Source organism: Apodemus sylvaticus, chromosome 9, assembly GCF_947179515.1.
Source record: "Apodemus sylvaticus chromosome 9, mApoSyl1.1, whole genome shotgun sequence".
Classification (NCBI taxonomy): domain Eukaryota; kingdom Metazoa; phylum Chordata; class Mammalia; order Rodentia; family Muridae; genus Apodemus; species Apodemus sylvaticus.
The window spans coordinates 24,354,477-24,374,132 of record NC_067480.1 but is presented as its reverse complement, the minus strand read 5'-3'; the positions used below and the strand labels follow the sequence as shown (position 1 = coordinate 24,374,132).

The 19,656-nt window shown below is 50.4% G+C and overlaps 1 protein-coding gene across 7 annotated transcripts in view; it reads left to right on the top strand.

The window, feature by feature from the left end:
- The window catches only part of Agap1 (ArfGAP with GTPase domain, ankyrin repeat and PH domain 1), a 432,542-nt gene that overhangs the window by 161,457 nt on the left and 251,429 nt on the right, over window positions 1-19,656 (top strand). For all 7 annotated transcript variants that reach the window (XM_052192070.1, XM_052192071.1, XM_052192067.1 and 4 more), the window contains exons 4-6: window positions 7,040-7,125; window positions 9,436-9,577; window positions 12,487-12,621. In XM_052192070.1, the coding sequence (XP_052048030.1) occupies window positions 7,040-7,125; window positions 9,436-9,577; window positions 12,487-12,621 (363 nt within the window). The remainder of the gene's footprint in view (window positions 1-7,039; window positions 7,126-9,435; window positions 9,578-12,486; window positions 12,622-19,656) is intronic.

Sequence of the window (19,656 nt, the reverse complement as noted above, 5' to 3'; positions counted from 1 at the left end):
GGGAGGGAGGGGCCCAGCAGTAGCCTTCAGATAGTGGTTACCTGGACCTGAGTTGCTGCTGCCTGTGAGCTATGGAGAGGCTTTTACAAGGAAATAAAAATAAGCATTGATAGAGCCTAAAATACTCTGGCCTTTTATGGAAATAGCTTCTTACCTTCTGCAGTGTAGTCAGGCACGGCTCAGTGACAGGGCTGTCTGAGAAATGGCTCTCGAGGCCGTGTCAGAGGAGAGCACTGGTGTCGCCTGTACACATAACCTGGGGTTTCAGGATCCAGCTTCTGCTGCCGTGGCAGGCTCTGTCTCAGCTCCAAAGCTGTTTCTCTGTCAAATTGTAGACATTGGGCCCCGCGTGCTCTGTTGGCCCTCAGTTTTTGCCCGACACCTGCCTGTTGGCTGTGTCATACTGAAGTGTAAAGCATTGCTGCACAGTGCCCTTCTGCAGCTTGGGGTTTGTTTTATCCCCACTCCCATTGACCCCTCCCCCCATTGATCCCTCCCCCATTGACCCCTCACCTGATGGGATCTTTGCCCAATATTTTATACTTATGGTTTCCACTTCTCTCGTGGGCATCTCTGTCCTATCACTGCCATGGAGACTGGGTTGTATTGATTCATTTTCTCTCTCTCTCTCTCTCTCTCTCTCTCTCTCTCTCTCTCTCTCTCTCTCTCTCTCTCTCTCTCTCTCTTTTGGTGAGGAGTAATCTGTATCATTTAGGGTTATGTACACTGACTAGGGCTCCAAGGCTGTAGTGCCAGTTCCTCAGAAAATGCCCTTCTGTGGACCACTCTCATTTAACTCCTCAGCTGCAGGGGAGGATGGCACGGAGCCCTGAAGAGCCTCCCGGTGAGCTAAGCGTCCCCAGCCTTGACAATCATAGTGTCCTGGCTCCCTCTGTTTCTCTCCCCAGGAAAGTAGCTCTCTCTTGGTTAGGGACCGGGGCCCTGCAGCCCTGTGCATCTGCTGAAGGCCCTCTCCCAGCATTCGTTGTGTGTCCTGGGGCACGGAGCATCACTGCCTATCCCTCGGTTGCTGTGAGTGCCGGCCTCGCTTCTGCAGATGGGAAGTCTCTTGCATTCACTCTCATCTGGAGTCCGCTGTGGGAGAGGCCTCTGTTTCCTTCAGCGGGGCCTCAGGTTGTTCCCACAGCCTTGCCCTGGGCTGCTCCTTCTCGTGCTGCCTCACCCTTCCCTCACCTCTCCCAGGAATGGAGGAGTCGGTTCAGGCCCCGTGGAGTTCGGGTGTGCCACCCCAGCTTGCTTGGGACTGAGGTGTCCTTTCCTTCCCAGTCGTTTTCATCTGACAGGGACTTGAGTTAAGTGAGGCCACCTTGGGTCACCCTCCTCCCCAGTGACCCACCCACAGAGACTCTGACAGGCTCTGTGGCTGGCTCCTCACTCGCTCTTAGCACACCGCTCTGGTCGTCTTTTATTTCCCACCGTAAGCTTAAAAAGCATGGCGGAGGAAATTTGTTTTGGTTAAGTTTTATAACGAGTGTTACCAATAACCTCTGTTCCCACTGTAAAAATACTATGTGGTCCAAAATTCCTTTCAAATATCACAATACTAAACTTTTCCAGAGCCCCAATCTCATAAAGTACTGGCTTAAATATTTTTGTCATAGTTTAAAAGCCGCATTAATTTTTAAAGGAGTTTGGCACATTTGTGATTAAGTTTATGTTCCCCGAGGGAGAACAGGAAAGGCCTGCAGCCCACAGCTTCTCTCCGTCCCCATGGCTGTAGATGACAAGGTGACCACGTCTGCAGGGGCCTGTCCTGCCTTACCATGAAGCTGAGGTGGAAAAGGTCGATCTCACGAACATCTACTTAGAAGTGGCAAGAAGAGACCTGGCACAAGCCCCGTCTCCCGGGTTTAGGCTCTGGGCCAGCTGGCACCTACTGTAAGGGCCACTGGGTTAGGCTCGGGGGAGACTGAGCCCTCCCCTTTGCAGTGGCCTCACAGAGGGAGCTCCGGCTCAGTGTAGCTTTAGGCCCTCCCTTGTGCATCAGATATGGGCACAACCACAAGAAGTCCTGGGGGTTTCAGCAGAGGTCTGTGGTCTCAGAGGCACAGCGATGGTTTAGAGCGGTTGCCCCCTGAGCGGAGGCTTATTTGGGAGAAGGCTTACTTAGCTCTCTGTATCCTGTGCCAGCTCCAAGGCTGAGGAGAATGACACTTTGCAGACAGGGTCATATTTGGGTCATGTAGGACTTGGTGTCCCATGGAAGAGGACAGTTGGAGGACCAGAAGCTCCAGCTTCCCTAGCAGCCTGTGGGAGGGCAGGGGTTTCTCTGTCCCTTAGTGTCTAAAAGACTTCCCAGAGGTTCTGGGCCGGTCTCTGATGCTGTGTCACAGGCAGTTATGGGAAATAAGTCAAGTGGTGCTTGTCCATGTCACTGAGAGGAGCTCCTTCATTGTCCTCAGTCTTCCTTCTTGAACAACTGTTAGGGATACGGTATTTGCTTTCAGTGCAAGTGTTGGGAATGACGAAACAGGCAGACATCTGTGGCCTTACTAACGCCAGGCAGTTCCTTTTTTTGGAATAGGAAAATTCCACTTACTGTTATTTTACCCCTCAAAGCAGAACTGGACAGAGATGGGACCCTGGCCCAGCATGCGAGAGGAGTAAGAGGGACAGCTCCTCCCAGTGTGAGCTGAAACAGAAGGAACCCAGTTAGCTAGCATGTGCTGTCCCAGATTTAGAGCTGGTTCCTACAGCGAGAGTCTCAGAATAGTCACCTTGAAATTGGCTGAGGTCGGATGGTGAGAAACACCCCTAATCAGACCTTTAAAAGTATGCTTTAAAGCCAGAGAGCACAGCTGTGCCCTTCCTCCCCAGCGTGCTGCTCCTCCACTGAACAGTTCTTTCTGAAGTGCTGGCCATATGTATTGCTGAGCAGAAGTTTGTCTTTCCGCACCCCAAGCTGGCTGGGGAGTGGGGTGTTAGATTGGTAAAGTGCTTGTCACAGAAGCAGGAGGACCTGAGCTCAGTCTCCGGAACTCATTTGTTTTTGTTGTTATAAAGCCAGCTATAGTAATGCATGCTTGTGACCTTTGTAGAAGAGAGGGACAGGCGACTCCCTGAGCCCGGCTCCCTAGTAGATGAGCCTGAAGAGCAAGCTCTAGGGCAGCAAGTCTTGCTGTCTCTAAAAGCAAGGTGTAGGGACCCAAGCATCAGCACCCGAGGCTGACTGCTGGCGTGTGTGCGTGTGCACGTGAACACACACACACACACACACACACGAGGTAAACTAGGCACGGGTCAGACATCTATCCATCAGAGAGGCCAGGTGTATATTGGTGATACCTTTTGCAATTTAATGTTAGGTTATCATAACCAATAGTCAGAGAAGTTGACAGTTCTCAGCACAGCTTCATAGTAAGACCGTGACGCTAGAAGTGGATAGCTGGGTAAGGTAGACCTGTGAGAGAATGACTTGGATTTGGATATTAAATAGACACTTTACATCTATATTGAGTGCTTATGTGTATGTTGGCACACACACACACACCAACGTTGGAATAGCAGAGAAGACTCACATGACCTCTGGGAAAACATGGCATTCAGATTCCATTAAAAAAAAAAGCCCACATTAACAATGAAATTGGAATTTGCTCATCTTCTGAAGTTTTTGGTAGAAAACAGGACCTAATGGCCAAGATGAAATGGCAGGTTTGAATTTAAAAGTAGAGCGGGTATCTCTACTTTGAAAACCCCCAAATCCAAAGTATCCCAGAATCCACAGTAGTTTTGATTCTCAGAAAGCATCAGATGCTCAAGTGAAAGGTGCTGGACTGGTGAGGCCCAGGTGACAGTCCCACAAGCGGGCTCTTGTGATCTCAAGAGAATACTTCCTGTTTCTGGCATTTCAGATACAGGATCCCAACCTCAGAATGGAGTTGCTAGAGAGGTACCCACTTCCTGCCAAGGACAATTCCCTCTTTGGGTGACCATGGAGGACAAGTGTCAGTGTGTTATTTTGGTAGATTTCTGGACCTGGTTTCTCTGGACCTAGGCATGCCTGTCCCGCAGAGTGACCGAGTGGTGATAGTATCCCATTCTGTCGTGGACTGCTTTCTCACAGCTGCATGCCCCCGCCCCTGGCTGGGTTTTAATCTCCTTATATTACACGTCTGGGTTCAGGGACGTTCCCTATAGTTTCCCAATTTGGCTGAATGGGTGTTCTCTGAAATGAAGAAGTGTTGCAGTAGGAGTCACGTGTTCTGTATCTGGGATGTCAGAGGTGTCAGTCTGCAGAGACCCTTGAGGTGGAAGGAGGTACCTTCCTCTGCCTGGAAGTGACGCGGATGGGTCTGAGAGCCCTTCTCTTGGGGTCATGGCCTCTGTGAAGCTGGGGAGGCCTGTGAGGGAGGGTCTGGTGTGCCTGTCTCCCTGGAAACAGCTCTTATGGTCAGGTCCAAGGGACTATACAGGGACTCTGTAGGGAGCCTTCTGGAGGGGCAGTCACTGCACAGAGTTCATGATTAGATCTGGAGAGGGAAGTGAGGCGACTGGCATTTGTGGCATCCAGGGCTACTGCTAAGGCCAGACTGTCCCGAGCAAGACAGAGGAGCCTCGTGTATATTCAGCCTTGGTGTTTACCTCTGGCCACTGGGCAGGGACTGCTGGGATGGCCGGGCAGCACTTCTGGGATGAGGATGGGAGCAAAGTGCCACGAAGTTAGCCCCACCCAGTAAAACAAATCTGTGCCCTGCTGGAGACCCTTAGGTCACCCCTACTATGCCTTCTCCTGTGACTCAGAGCTTCAAGAGCATGTCTTAGACCTGCCTGCCAGCTGCCGTGACCCTCAGAGATGGTCTGTCCGGCAGTGGGCACCGCTCTGGTGATAGTGATCACACCATCAATCAGACCATGAAAGCTAGATCTCAGAAGACCATGGGAAAGATTTTTAAACTCCACACAGACTGCTTTCCCCAGACCTGGTGAGTGTGTCTAGCCGCATGTCCAGGTCCAGGGGTAAACAGGAGGGATTTCCCAGAGCCAAGAATGCCAGGTTGCTTTGCAAACATTGTTTTTTACTTGAAGTTTGACTTGCCATCTGTCTCATCAAGAAATAGAAGGTTGGGCTAGCAAGATGGCTCAGCAGTTAAGAGCACCAGCTGCTCTTCCAGAGGACCTGGGTTCAATTCCCAGCACCCATGAGCCAGCCTCACACCTGTTCGTGACTAGTTCTAGAGTATCTGACATACATGCAGATAAAACAGCAGCATATATAAAATGAAAATAAATTTAAAAATAAAAAACAAACAAAGTTTCCCATTTCTTATTTCAAAAGTAGAATCTGTGAAGTGACAGTGATGGCCACCCCACGTGTGTGCACTTTTACCTCTAAGCAAGTTCTGTGGCTGTTAGGTGTGTCCTTCTAGAAGCACACCACAGTTGTGAACATTAGCAGCAGTCATGCTGGACCCTGCTGTTCATGCTGTGTTGTGTACTGTAGTCCACCAGATGTCATCCTCACGTCTTCCAGTTTGGGTCACTGCTGTGGAGGGAGGTGACTGGGGAGGCTGGTTTGGGGGCAGCCCTGATTCAGAGTTGGCAATGATGGTAGAGTGTGGGTACAACTATGCTTTCAGCTGTCATACTTGGGTGTCTGCTCTGTGTCAGGAGTGACAGAAGCCTGTTTGAGAAGAGATGTCAACTCCCTCTGTAGCTGAAGAATCTATGGTGTGGGGATCTGAGGTCACAGAATTCCTCCTATGGCGCTGACATGCCCATGTGAGGTGTTCTTAAGCTTGTTCTGGGGGGCAGCTCTCCTGTCCCTGCAGAGCTCACTCTCCAGTACATCTCCACCGGCGCCTTCCTGTGATTCTGCTCTGGTGGGAGAGAGCACAAGTGTGTGTCCTAGGACAGCAGCGTTGGTTTATTGTATTCTGTCAGTGAGGAAGTTGATGAGGAGGAAAGGCAAGCACAACTCCTTGTTAGGCACACACAAGAGAAAGGAGTGTGTGTGTGTGTGTGTGTGTGTTTCTGTCTGTCTGTCTATACTTGTGTAGGAAGAGCTCCCCTCTTGCCTCAGGAACCACTTATTTAATGTAGGTCCTGGACACCTTTGAGTTTGTGTGTGGGTTGTAATTATTTAGCTTTGTGATGAAGTGGCCAGGACCCGAGACTGGAGCAGAAGTAGCTCTGGAAGGTTCTTGCAGAGTTTGGTGGGTTCATTGGGGGTTCCCTGGGAGGCGTCTACAGAAGTTCCGAGATGCGAGCCAGGGAGGGACGCATACCCCCAGGAAGACTAGAGCCCTTCCTCCCTGAGAAGACAGACCAGAGGGCCTCAGAGCCCTGAATGTGGAGGGCAGCTTTTGGAGATGGCATGACTCCACTGTGCAGACCTCACAGTCCAGTCCTGGCTGTGTCTGGGCGGCCTGTGGGCCTCCCTCTGCCAGTGCTCTCTGCCTTTTGTCCTGACATCCCAGCAGGGCCCCAGGTGGTTTCTCGCTAACCCCGTGTGGTCTCTAACGCCTCCCTGTCAGCTGCTGCAGTGCTCTGTCTGATTGTGCAGTTCCATCGGTAGCTGTGTCTAACGTGTGTAGTAGTCGGGCATCCTTCCCTAACTGTGGCCTGTGACTCCGGAGACGCCATCCTCATGCCGTTGTGTGTTTCCCTCCCAAGCATTGGGTTTCCCTTGAGGAGAATACAGGTTTTCAGGTGCTGCTCTAGTATGGAAAGAGTTTCTGGGTTTTGAGAGCCCGCCCACTGTTTGCCAGTGGGCGAGAATCTCTGGACTTATGAATTAAGTTCTACATGAAAAGTCTACATTCCTTAGCCAGGGTTCCTGGCATTGCACAGGAGGCCGTGCCTGGTAACCAGAAAGGAGCACGGGTTCTTAGACAAATATTTAAATCTGAGTTCAGCTCTAAAAATGCAGCACTTGTGGGAGATATATAAAATCTACTCCTCATTTCTCCCAGCCAGTTCCCTGCCTGGCCTGGAGTGTATTTTTCCACAAGCGAAGCCCATGTCTGTCTGCCCCACCCCCTCCATCTTCTTCTGTAACATTGTGTTTTGTGTGTGGCAGGTGGCAGGTTCAAGAAGGAGATTGTTGTTGATGGACAGAGTTATCTGCTGCTGATTAGGGATGAAGGGGGCCCCCCAGAGGCACAGGTGAGTACTGCATGCACACCCAAGCCAGACTGATCTTTTGCTCTTTGATGACTTGATCTAAAGACTGGAACAAGAATCAAGTTTAAAATAATGGAATTTTTTAAATGGCCGGGCAGTGGTGGTGCACACCTGTAATCCCAGCACTCTGAGAGGCAGAGGCAGGCAGATTTCTGAGTTCGAGGCCAGCCTGGTCTACAGAGTGAGTTCCAGGACAGCCAGGACTATACCGAGAAACCCTGTCTCAAAAAACCCAAATCCAAAAAAACAAAAACAAAACAAAAAAAAAATGGAATTTAGGTAACCAGGAAGATTGGGTATATGTGGCTGATTGTTTTTTATGTTTATATGGTTTTAAGAAGGAAAAGCAAGTGCATCTGTTCTGAAATATGACTGTCAGAATGGCTTCTAGAAATTCTAATACTTATAAATACATCATGTTCTGGTCTGTCCCCTTCCCTTTGGTTGACCTCAGAGCAATGTCATTTTCAAGGTCTGCTGGATGGAATTGCAAAGCTTTTCTGGCAGCTGACAGGAGTGGGCATCCCACAGCTTGCCGGCCCTCTCGGCCCACGTTCATTCTTGCTCAGTGAACCTTAGGCCACAGTGTGCTGTGATTCCCCTGAAGAAGCTCTAAAAGATAGCATCAGCACTTTTATACTGTTCTATTGACACCATGATCTTCTGGTTAAGTGAAAAGAACCCAGAAGTAGGCACAGCTCACACCGGCTGGGACAGCCAACACCCACTGGGACAGCTCACACCTGCTGGGACAGCCAACACCCACTGGGACAGCTCACACCTGCTGGGACAGCTCACACCTGCTAGGATGGACGGAGGGCTGGGGAGAAGGAGATGCAGGTGTCTCTGATTTCATATGAGGGGCTGCACTCTCATGTGAAGCATTTCGACCACTTCTTGTGCTGGTAGATAGGGCCTTATTTCTGCATTTAGGAGGAGACTGTGTTTTAGTTTCATGTTTTTCTTGTGATAAAACTCACTGGCAACATAACCTTAGAGAAGAGGGTTTAACTGGCCTAAATTCCCCGGTACAGTCCATTGTGTCATGGGAATAGGGCAACAGGGAACCTGAAACAGCTCCACAGCCACAGTCAAGAGCAGGAGGCAGAGAATTAGTGAGGCTGGTGCTCAGCAGACTTGATTTTATACAGTCCAGGACCTGCACCTCGAGAATGATTCTGCCCACCGTGGGCATGCCTTCCCATCTGGATTAACACAATGAGAACAGTGCCCCCTGAACAGGCTCAGAGCCCATCTCCTTGATGATCATAGGTTTGTCAAGTAGACAGTTGACACCAACCGTCACCAAGGTAAAGAAGAGTCCAGACTTCGGTTACCACTGTGCCCTGTGCACCAGACAGTGTCCGTGGTCTGCCTCAAGAAAGCTGTGCCCTAGGGTCGTACTGACCTGTGCATGTGCCATTCGAGCTTGAGGCTGCATGTCTCTTGTGTAAATATTCCACATTTAAACGAATGTGGTTTGTTGTAGGTGGCTGTCACTTCGCACGCAGGCACACACAATTAGGAGCTCTGCCTTGCCTAAGAGCTTCCTCAGGTTAAGCTTCTTGTAGAGAAAGCAGAGGGAGATTGGGGCTCACCTGTTTGTTTACACATGTGAAGAGAAGGGAACTCAGTACTGGATGCAGACTGGATCCAGCCGATCAGAGGAGCTGTTGTCAGCTTCTGTGAGAGTGGGTTGCTCGGCCCAGTGGGGAGCCTGTTCCCTCGTCTTCACCCTCCCCACAGAGCTGTTGTAAATAAGATGATGTAAGAGGCCTGGGTGTAGATTAACCTTGCCACTCCCCTTTTAACTTTCTTACAAGTAAGTAGTAATTTCCCAGCAGGAAGCTGAGTGGGCTTGGTGGCAGCTCAGCCTCTGCTGTAGCAGGAACTCTGGGAAAACACATGATCCATCTCTGCTGGTGGGTGTGGTGGGTACCACAACTCTTTTGAGCACACAGTGTGGTTGCAGAGGAGTCCCCACTCAACTTTAAGGCCACTGCGTCTTTTGAAGGTTCTGTGGAGGCTGTGTGGACCGACCTCCAAGACCTGTCCCCAGATGGGGAGGCTTCAGGGCACAGGTCAGGCCTTCTGTCTGCAGGCTGGGGTTTAGCTGGTCATGCCAGAGGGTAGACACTTAGGATCACAGGGGAGATATCAGTGATTTGGCCACAGCGCACACAGCAGAGGTCAGGCAACAGCCGAGTGCTGTCCTGAAGCTCCCAAAGGTCAGGCCGCACACCCTCTGCCTGGGCGCCGCTCAGCTGCACTTCTCCATTCCTCTCTCTGCAGTTTGCCATGTGGGTGGACGCGGTCATCTTTGTCTTCAGCTTGGAAGATGAGATCAGCTTCCAGACCGTCTACCATTACTACAGCCGAATGGCCAACTACAGGAACACCAGTGAGATCCCACTAGTGCTGGTGGGGACCCAGGGTGAGTGCCAGTCATGCACAGCTGCTTTTGGAGGTCTTGTGGGTGTCTTCAAAGTATGGAAGAATTTGGAAATGACCTGAAGCTGGACATGGGGGCTGGGGCTGAATTTGATATTCAGAGTGACAACTACCATCACGGGCCGTTTCTTGATTGGTTCTGTGGAGATGTCATTCAGACTTGAAAGATACCTGTCCCTGGCACACCCTCAACACACACCCCAGGTGCTTTAGGAAAACCTATGGTTTTTCTACATTACGATGTTTTAATTGCCTTTTGTACAAAACACCTTTTAATCAGGTTGCTTTTATTTATTTCTGTTACAATAAGTGTCTGGTTTATTTTGACTTTCAGTGCCCCTTTGATACTCGCCTGTGACAAGTGACACACACTTGGGCTTTGCCCTTGTTCTTCTCCGGGATCTCGTGGTCTCTCCTTTTCTACCCTGCAGCCCCTTCGCAAAGGCCGCAGGGTCCCTGTGGCTTCAGTTATTACTGTTTTTCATGTCACTTAAAGCATGGCCTCTGACTGAGTAAGGTGATTGTCACACAGACTCGGGCAGCACCCTCAGCCCTGGTCACAGACTCCATTTCGTGAATTGGCCACAGGAGTCCAGCCAAGGTTTTAGGCAAAATTGCAGTGTCCCTTCCTGGCTATTCCAAATTTTTAGCTGCTTTTGTTATTTCTTTTGGAATTAGTAAACCTGGTATTTACCAGCTGAAGTGCAGTCAGGGTTTGAGAGCCGTGTAATGAGGCACTGCCTGCCTGCCCTCAATGTGTCACTCGTAAAATATTATAATTGTTTTCATGGAGACCACCCTTTCTCCCTTTTTTGATGCATGCAGAGAAAAACTCTGCCACCAGATCTTACACCAAATAGAAGACTTTTTTGTTCCCATAGCTCCCTCTACTGGTCACCTGGAGACAGCGCTTTGGTTCTTAATGTGCAGTTGGTCCTCCTGTCTTCATGGGGTCCAACAACGGGGTAATTAACATACAGGTGACACACACCTCTAGTCATGGCACTAGGGAGGTTGACCAAGACAGATTGCCACTGAAGGCTAGCCTGGGCTACAAAACTAGACTGTCTCAAAAATACAAAGCAGTGTCCTGGTATGGTGGTTGACATAGTTAAGGTGCCTGCTCTGGAAAGTCCTCAAGTGGTGTTTTAAATCTAGTACGTCTCTCAGGCAGTTTTCTCCACAGCTGTCTTGGAGCAGAGGAGAGGAATTCTGAACAAAAGCTTTGCCTATGACCGGCCAGGCAGTTCTCAGCAGCAGCCTGGTGTGTAAGAGCCGTGTGGGCCTGCATCTGAGACACAGTGTTTTACCGTTGTGGCCTCTCCGTGGCTCGTGGCTCGTGGCTCGTGGCTGGCTGGAAAGAACAGACTTGCCTGCTGCATTTCTCATCCCACAGCGTTTGTTTCTGTTAGTGCAGTGCAGTAGAGTGGAGTAGAGTCCAGGCTTTGGTCCACACACCTGGACTAGAGCTAGTGTGGCCAGGCGGCCTGACCTTTACCCTCAGTGCTCTGGGAGAGGGAACTGAAGAATGGATGGAAGTCAAGTAGCCGTGTGTCAAGGGTCAGTGGACATGGCTTGACCTTGATCGAGGTTTTACTTTTTACCACTGTCATCTCAGTGTGGGGCCCGCTCTGCTGGGGCACTGCTTGCACCATGTTTCTAAGCCGAGGGACCAAGGGCACCTGTGGCAGGAAGTGGACTGTGTGTGGCTCTCCGGTGATCTGCTGTCAGTCCCCATGTGTTGCATGCTCAGTGGGCTCCTGAGGCACCTGGGCAGCACTGGGGATGCAGGTGCAAGGCTCTCGGGTGCTGTGAGAAGGTACCTGGGGTTTCCTTTCTGCTGCCTAGGGTAGGTGGCTTTAGAGGCCAGGGGTTGTTAGGGTGTGAGAGAGCACTAAAACCCTTAGGACGCCTGACATGCAGGAGGCTGGGAGGTCAGTGCCGAGACACGGTGCCAAGCTCAGTGTATCTTCTAGGGCAGGGGTAGCCTATGCTTGCTCATGTGGGGGATGTGGGTGAGTGAAGGCCCCTCCTGTGCTCATTAGGCCAGCTCTGCCCCCCAAAGATGTGCCAGTTAGACTGATTAGAAGGACATGCAGCCTTAGGACAATGCCAAGTTAAAGTGGGGACATGAGAGGGCCAGGTAGAGCTGAGCTAAGCTGCGGGCCCCGGGCCACCTCTGTGACACACTGACCTGAATTCATATGTGGGTTGGGTGTCTGCAGCTTGGAGCCCCAAGCTGGATAAAATGTGAGCTGGGTGGAGGCTCGGTGGCCTGTGTTTCCCAAATTAGAAAAAGGTTTTGAGAAATTAGGGTTTAAATTTGTTTCCTTCCTATTTTACTTTAAAAACAAAATGTTCACACCTGTACAAAGGACCTTCTCCTTACTTGCTGTAAACATATGTCAGATATGCTTACTTGTTGGGCAAGACAGATGGACATGTTCTTTGGTGGGCTGTGTCTAAGGAACCTTTGTTGGGGAGGCTGTTGTCACATGGACGCTGAGTGTCCCAAGTCACACATAGTTTTGTTTTTGTTTTGTTTTGTTAGTTTCTGACACACCAAGTGAGCCTGAAGGATAGGGTGGAGAGCCTCCCTCCAAGAAAGCCTTGAACTCGGCCTCTGCCTCGGCCTCCTAAATGTTAGGACATGAGTGGTCTCCTCGCCCCAGCTTTCCTGTAGCTTGAGTTGAGTCTAATTTTGAGGGTGAACTGTTTTTAGAATCCCAACTTCTGGGAGTAATGGCTTCTCCCTGGGCTTTGATGGGTTTTGAGTTGCAGGGGCCCCCAGAGCTGCAGGAAGAAACTGGCTGCAGGGCAGGTTTAAGTCACGTGGCTTCTAAGTCGTGGGCAGCAGTTGCTAAGGAGCACCCCCTGTCCTGTCTGTTGCAGATGCCATAAGTTCCTCCAACCCGAGGGTCATCGATGACGTCAGGGCTCGGAAGCTCTCCAACGACCTGAAGCGGTGCACCTACTATGAGACGTGTGCCACCTATGGGCTCAACGTGGAGCGGGTCTTCCAGGACGGTAAATGTCCAGCTTCCTGACTGCAGGGGCTCTGGGACACACTCTGGAGAACAGTCACATGTGGAGGTGGGGGCAGAGGCCCACCATGCAGTGTGTGGGCAGCTGTGTTGGGCAGCAGCTCCCAGTTCCACTCTCAGGGGCTGTGTCCCGAAGAGGGGGCCCTGTAGAGCAATCCTGGGCGTCACTGCAGCCTGCTCTGCACAGGTGGACCAGTACTAAAACCTCCGTCAGTTCCACTCTGCACGTATTCGTGGCTAGAGGGTTGGGTACATTGCAAGTGTGAGGCCAGCCCAGGCTGCATGAGAGAGACCCAGTCTTGAACTGGAATCTGTGATCTTTGGATTGTGTGACTGAATGGCCTGGGCTATCTCACTGACTCTGCAGCTGAGATTCGGGCCCACCTCTTTCTGCTGTACTCTATTTGAGCACTGGGCCACATTGCCACCCTTGTATTATGTCCCCTCTTGAAGCAGCCAGGCTCTTCCAGATGTCTGCCTCGCAGACTGTTACCCGTTTTCTGGGTCTCCGTCCTGCTCTCTTCCTTCTGTCTTGCTCTGCGTTTCATCCTTCCCAGTGCCAGCTCCCAGGAAGCCCAGGATAGCTCTGAGACACCACATGCATTTCTGGGTCTCATCTTCCCTCTTGCCCTCCCTGTATATCCCGGGCCTCCTCAGGTGCCTCTGACTGTGGTGCATACTCCGGAGCAGCCTCCGTCCTGTCAGCCTCACGTACGAGCTGCACTGGGGCTGGCTGCTTCCCCTGGTAAAGGGGAACACTCGAGGTCTTTCCAAGGCGTGGCACATGGTGAGATTTACATTTGCTCCTGCATGCCCCAAACACCTGTGTGAGCTGACCAGGTTGACTCAGCTTCTACGGATGGGTTTTACTGCCATCTGCTTAGAGGCTGTAGATGATCGAGAGGTCCCAGCAGAGACTCCATGCCCTCCCGCCAGCCATCGGAGAATGGCGGTCTCATGTGGACTTCAGAGGATGCTGGTGTGGGTTCCTTCTTTTCCAAGCCTTTCTGACTTCTTGCATTTATTTAGTGCCCGTGCGTTTTCCATAGCGACAGGAGCCAGCTCTATACAAGTGGTCCTGCAGATTCACAGTGGGCGCTGTCAGGGTTATGGCACTCACCGGCAGACACCAGGGAAACGTTTCTGTTCATTCCTCCACTGCAGCAAATTCTCAGCAGATAGCTTTTCCTCAGAGGCCTTAATGCAGAAAGCCCAAGGTCAAGAGCCCGGTGAGGCCTGTTGTCCTGTCCTCAGTGTCCTCACTAAGGCAGCGGGGAGGGGGAAGAGTTCAAGGTAGGAATTTGGGTGACACAGATGCTCTGTTCCCAGCACAGCAGACAGCTCAAGGTCACACCTGGAAGCCATCTGTGGATGGAGACATCCCGTTGTCCTCTCCGGGAGGGCATGCTGCCGAGGGGACTAGCTCATTCCAGATGCCAGGATGGGGAGATAGTACAGGAGTGCTAGTGTGGACCCACTCTCTGTCCTCTCCCTGCGGACACATGCTGTTCTTGGGGTCTGTTGCCACAGGCTGCAGACTTGAATTCATCCTACTTCTTATTTTAGAATGAACCTGGTCTCAAAAGGAAAAGTAGCCGTGGGGCCAGGACATCCAAAACACAGGGCAGATTCTGTTCTTTTTGTCCATAAAAGTGTTTTCATTGATATGAAGAAGGAAGCTTAAAAATGAGATTGAAGTTATCCTGCATTAATATGGTATTTACCTTTAGGCGTTTTCTTTTACTTAAGCCATAAACTCCTTTTGTTAGGATACAAGTCTTTATATTTAAAGAGATTGAGGCATTGAGGGCTGTGAACTCTCTGCACTTGGGAGGCTGAGGCAGGAGGGTTATAAATTGGGAGCCAGCCTGGGCTATGTGGCAAGATCCCATCTCAAGAAAGAGAAAGATAAGGGATGTGACTCAGTGCTAAGTGTGAGGCCCTCGGTTCGGTTCCCAGTATTACAAGAGAAATAGACACACGAGCAAGGACAGTTGAGACTCAGGAAAACGAACATGATTGCCTGGTCAGAGCCAGGATTGCATCTGCCGTTTGGGGAGCCCGGAATCTTAAGCCTTAACCAGACACTGGGCCATTCTGTCATTAAAGGGCACCACACGAGGTCCTCAGAATTGAGGTGCATTCCTCTGTGTGTACAGCTGAGGAAGGTTGAATGGCCAGTGTGGGCAGCAGCGTCCCCAGTGCTTCCCCCACACCAGAGTCTGTGTCCCCACCAGCCAGCTGGCCAGCTTTAAGAGAGTTCTTGGTGTTTCAATGTGGCCTCGTGGTGTCTCAGAACAGGTGAATTGTGACATGGGAAGAGAAGCAGAGTTCTGTCTGCTTTGCTCCGAGACTGTGGCTGATGTGCTGTGGTCAGTGCGTGGCACTCTGGGTAGTCTGTAGCCCGGGGGACAGAGGATTGTGGGTAGGAGGGGTGTGGCCGTCTGTCCTACCATCTAACCTTCACGCATTGCTCACCTGAGCTCAGCTTTTGCACTAGGTGTCTGTCCTTGGCTGGAGACAGGCAGGATGTGGAGTGAGGAGTGAGGAGTGAGGACCCGTCCATTAGGTTTGGGTCCCCCAGGGAGGATGATGGTTTCCCTGAAATGTAAGCTCCATCTTGCCTGAGTGGGGTAAAGAGGGGGGACTATGATGGGCCTGGTGTTCTCTGCCCTCTCCTTCTTCTCGGCCTGGGGCATGTAGGCTGCTGGACTAGGGCAGAATGTCCACCATGAATTCCTGAAATGAGCGTCACTCAGCAGGAGCAATGTGCTGTTTGAATGGATCCAGAGGCCGACTTACCTCAGGCATGTGGCTCTCTGGCCTGCCAGCAGCACCTCAGGGAGGGAGCACAGGCTTGGGCAGCAGTGGGTTACAGGGTCATCGCCATTTCAGGGTCACCTTGCTGGTGTCTTCAGACTGCATTCCTCGACAGTATCTGCTGTTTGGGGTGTCTGGGAGAGCAGTCACTTCAGCGTTAGCATGAAACCCTCTCAAGATGTTGTGTATTCTCTCAGGCCTTAGATGAGTACGTGAAAGTGAGTTACAGAAAAACCAGGCCGTTTGTTCAGGCATGACTTCTCTGGTGCTGTGCTTTGTTCTAAATGAAAGTTTTGCTCATTGTTAGGAATGTTTAATTCTGCCTTTTTACAAATCACTTGTTTTCTTGTGTATGCATGTGTGAGAGTATGTATATGTGAGAATCTGAGTGTATGTGAGAGAGTGTGTATGTGTGTGGGTGTGTTTAAAGGCAAGGTCTCTTGTGGCCCTGGACATCTCTGAGCTTAAGTGTGGTTGACAATGACCTTGAACCATCTTCTCTCTGCCTCTGCTTCTCAGGTGCTATGATTACAGATGATAGCATGTAATTGGAGCTAGCTTACAGGTCCAGAAATGTAGTCCGTTGTCATCAAGGCAGGCAGACATGGTGCTGGAGAGGTAGCTGAGAGTTGTATAGGCAGGAGGAAGAGTGACCAGGCCTGGTTTGGGCATTTGCAATCCCGAAGTCCACCCACGGTGACATGCTTTCTCCATCAAGGCTACACCTCTTAATCCTTCTCAAGTAGTGCCACTCCCTAATAACCAAGCATCCAGATACGCGAGCCTATCAACCCACCATAGATCACATATGTGATCCTTTCTTACTTAGATCTGTTGTTGTCAAATGAAACGTTTCCACTCTGGATGCACGAGAATGGGAAACCCCATGTCAGAAGGTTCCGAGCACCCCTGGTTGGGTCCCTGGCCCTCACCTGCCAGGGCTTCCTTTGCAGGCTGTTACCTATCATCCTGGGCAGGCATCTGGCAGAGTGGTCCCTGTTCTGCAAAGGCATGTGACAATCCTCTAGTTTAACTCCACCATCCTAGTGGGTCACATTTATGCTTTAGTTAACATTCTGGAAAGCATTTTCTTAGCCATTCTATCCCTGCCCGCTGACAGCTTGCCTATGTGCAAATGCTGGCTAGAAGCCTGTGCTGGGAGAGGTCGCCCGCCTCTTCCTGGTTATGTCATGCGAAGGCATCTGCTGCTCCCACAGATTGGCATTGGGTACACAGAGAAGCAGCTTTCATATCACACATCTCCAGCTGCCCAGTCAAGCGAAGGTGGCTGTGCTAAGGAGCCTGCTTGTGCTGTGCAGCCCGACAGCACATGCGGGGGCATCGTTATGTGCGTGTCCTAGTCTAGGCTGGAGCACCTTGAACCATTGTGCGGTGCTGACACCACAGCTCCTTGTCATCACTGTTGCATAGCTTTGTCGTCTCTGGGGCTCGCCTGATCCTCTCCTGCCGTCAGCTTCTTGTTTGGGAGTCATTGGGGGTGATTATTGAGTTATTTCTGTTTCTGTTGCTGTTCTTTGTTTACGAAAAACTAAACGTGTTTTAGTAAAAGAATACATTCAAAAAAGGTTTTTCATCTTTGGAAGCAAGACAGCCATAGATGATCTGAAAGTGTTGGGAGCACTGAACATAATTGGGAAGGGGAGCTGACGAGCCAGGCTCTGTGAGCATGCTCTGGTGAAGGAGGCGGGGCCCACTAGGCGAGCACAAAGGTGTTTGCTCCCAGGGTCTCAGGCGCTTCTGGTACCCCACAAAACTGGCATTTCTGGTATCTGCCTGCACTTTTCTGTGTCACCCCCAATTCTCCCGACCCTCTCAATGCTCCTTGACTGAAAACTTGTTGAAACTTCCTGGATGGAAGCCTTCGTCATAGCTGGATCTACAGTCTCTAAACTGTTAACCACATGAAAGTTGGCTCCTGAGACAGGAAGTAGGAGTGTGTCAGGATGAAATTACTTAAAGTGACACTGAATTTTTCCAGAGTGAGCTGGGGTCTGTTTGAGGTGATTATCCTTGACCGAGCCCAGAGTTTCTGGGTGTCATTATTTCAGTCATTTCAGGTTGTGAGTCTGCCCGCTCTTATTAGGCCTTCCACTTTTAGCTCCGGTTCATTGGACTGTTCAGTAGACCCAGAAGATGGACTTTAAAAGAATTCATTCCTTAGCTTTTTAGTTGATTAGTCTAAAGTCACCCATGCAAAATGGACACGTTTCAGTGGGTATCGTCATAATGATTGTTAAGGTCGGTGGTCCATACCACAGCTGCTGCCCTGATGGTTCGGGTCATTTCTGAAACCTGGTCATTCTCTTTTCCTTTGTGGAGACAGGTTCTCGTGGTAGCCCAAGCTGCCTTTGAGTTTGCTGTGTAGCTGAGGATGAACTTCTAACTCCTGAATCTCTTCCCTACACCTCTCACGTGCTGGAACTATAGGTGTGAGCTACCATGCCTCCCTTACATGGTCCCGGACATCCGCTGGGACCCTCCGGCTGGGTTCTAGCCCACAAACTTTTGTCTCGGTTTTGTTTGAAGATAGGGTCTTGCTGTGTAGCCCTGGGCTGGCTTTCACTTGTTTTTAGCCCTCGTGTCTCATCCTGCTCACTCTTGAAGGAAGGCATTCTTCTCTGCCTTAATTCAGATATGAAGTGTCCCTGGAGGTCTGGTGCTAACATCTTGGCCTTCACTGTTGAGGTGACTGAACCTTTCAGAGGGCTTCAGGCCCTTGACGGGACAGTGAGGAGATGGTCCCTGCTCTCTCATTCACACTCAGGAGTCCAAGACCAGCAGTTTTTCCTCTGTACCTGTTCCCAGAGCAATGTGCCCTCCCCCCCCCCCCCAGGGCAGAGCATTGGGGCCCAGAGAACCATGGGTACACCTCTCTGAAGCCATGAGCCCACATCAACCTTTCTTATTCTTACGCTCACCGTCTCCATTTGCTACAGTAGGAAGAAGAGTCTCAAGGAAACAACCAGAGACAGCAGTGACTTTTTGTTTGATAGCATGGAGGGTGGTATAGAAAAGGGGGGCTGTGCTCTGTGGCAGTGTCTCACTCCAGTCTGGAATTCTTGCTGCTCTCTTCTGGGCTCTGTACACAGATGCCCGTATCTCTGTGCAGAGATCCTGCATCAATGCTCATGCTGCCAGAATTAGATCGTTAAGCACACTATTAGTGAGTGCTCTGTTTAGATTTTCATGTTAAGACTCATGCCTGGCTCATAGAATTAATTTTATCAATGACATAGAAAATGGTTGTTTTACTCTGAGTCTGTGCCGAAGCACCAGTACTGTGTTTTGCCCCAGGATTTTCCCCTAACGACTTTTGCCAGCTTGAATTAGCTTGATGTATCATTAATGCATACAAATGGCTTTTATTTTTGTTCATAATCTGTTCATAATGCCACGGTGCTCTGCTCTCCCTAATGTTTTTAAAATGATTGAACAGTGATGTGCTTTTTGACCTATTTAGCCCTCTACAGAGGCGCTGATCAAGAGAATAAGAAAATGTCACTTAGCCAGGACAGTCAAGAGCTGTTATAATCTGTAGCTGAGGTTTCCCACTCCTTTGAAATCTTGCAGTTGTAACCCTTCTTCCCCTCTGCTCTGAATAATCTTCATTCATTAAGGCACAATCTACAGATGCTTGATTAGCAGCGCTCCGCTTGCCCGGTTCATGGAAGAGAAAAAAATGCGACCCTCAGGATGCTGATCTTATGCGTGCCTGACTTACAAACTGGGCGGCTTTTAGAGGTAGAAAGCCTTGTTGGCTTCACCAGACAGGGGAGCAGTTGGTACCGCTCAGTTCAGTAGCAGAGCAGGCACATTCAGCTCTCTGTAGTTTGGCTCTAGTGTTACCTTGGTGTTGAATGGCCTACAGAAAGCCCTTGGTTATGTATTTATCTACTTAATACTCTGGGCTCTCACAGGCTAGGCAAGCACATTACCAGAATCATGCCCTCAGTCCACCGTGATCAAGGTCTAGCCTGAACCAAAATGCTTGAATCTCTCAGTGTTTCATAGGATTAGAACCTTTCAACACTCTGAGTTCTGGGGACTAACCAGCTATAGTGGACTATCCCTACCCACCCATCCAGGGGGTTTCCTCACAGGATCTACAAGGTTGGCAGGCAGGGTTGAGTGCTGTTGTAATCTAGTGAGCTGCCACTAGGGGGTGCCAGAAGCACTT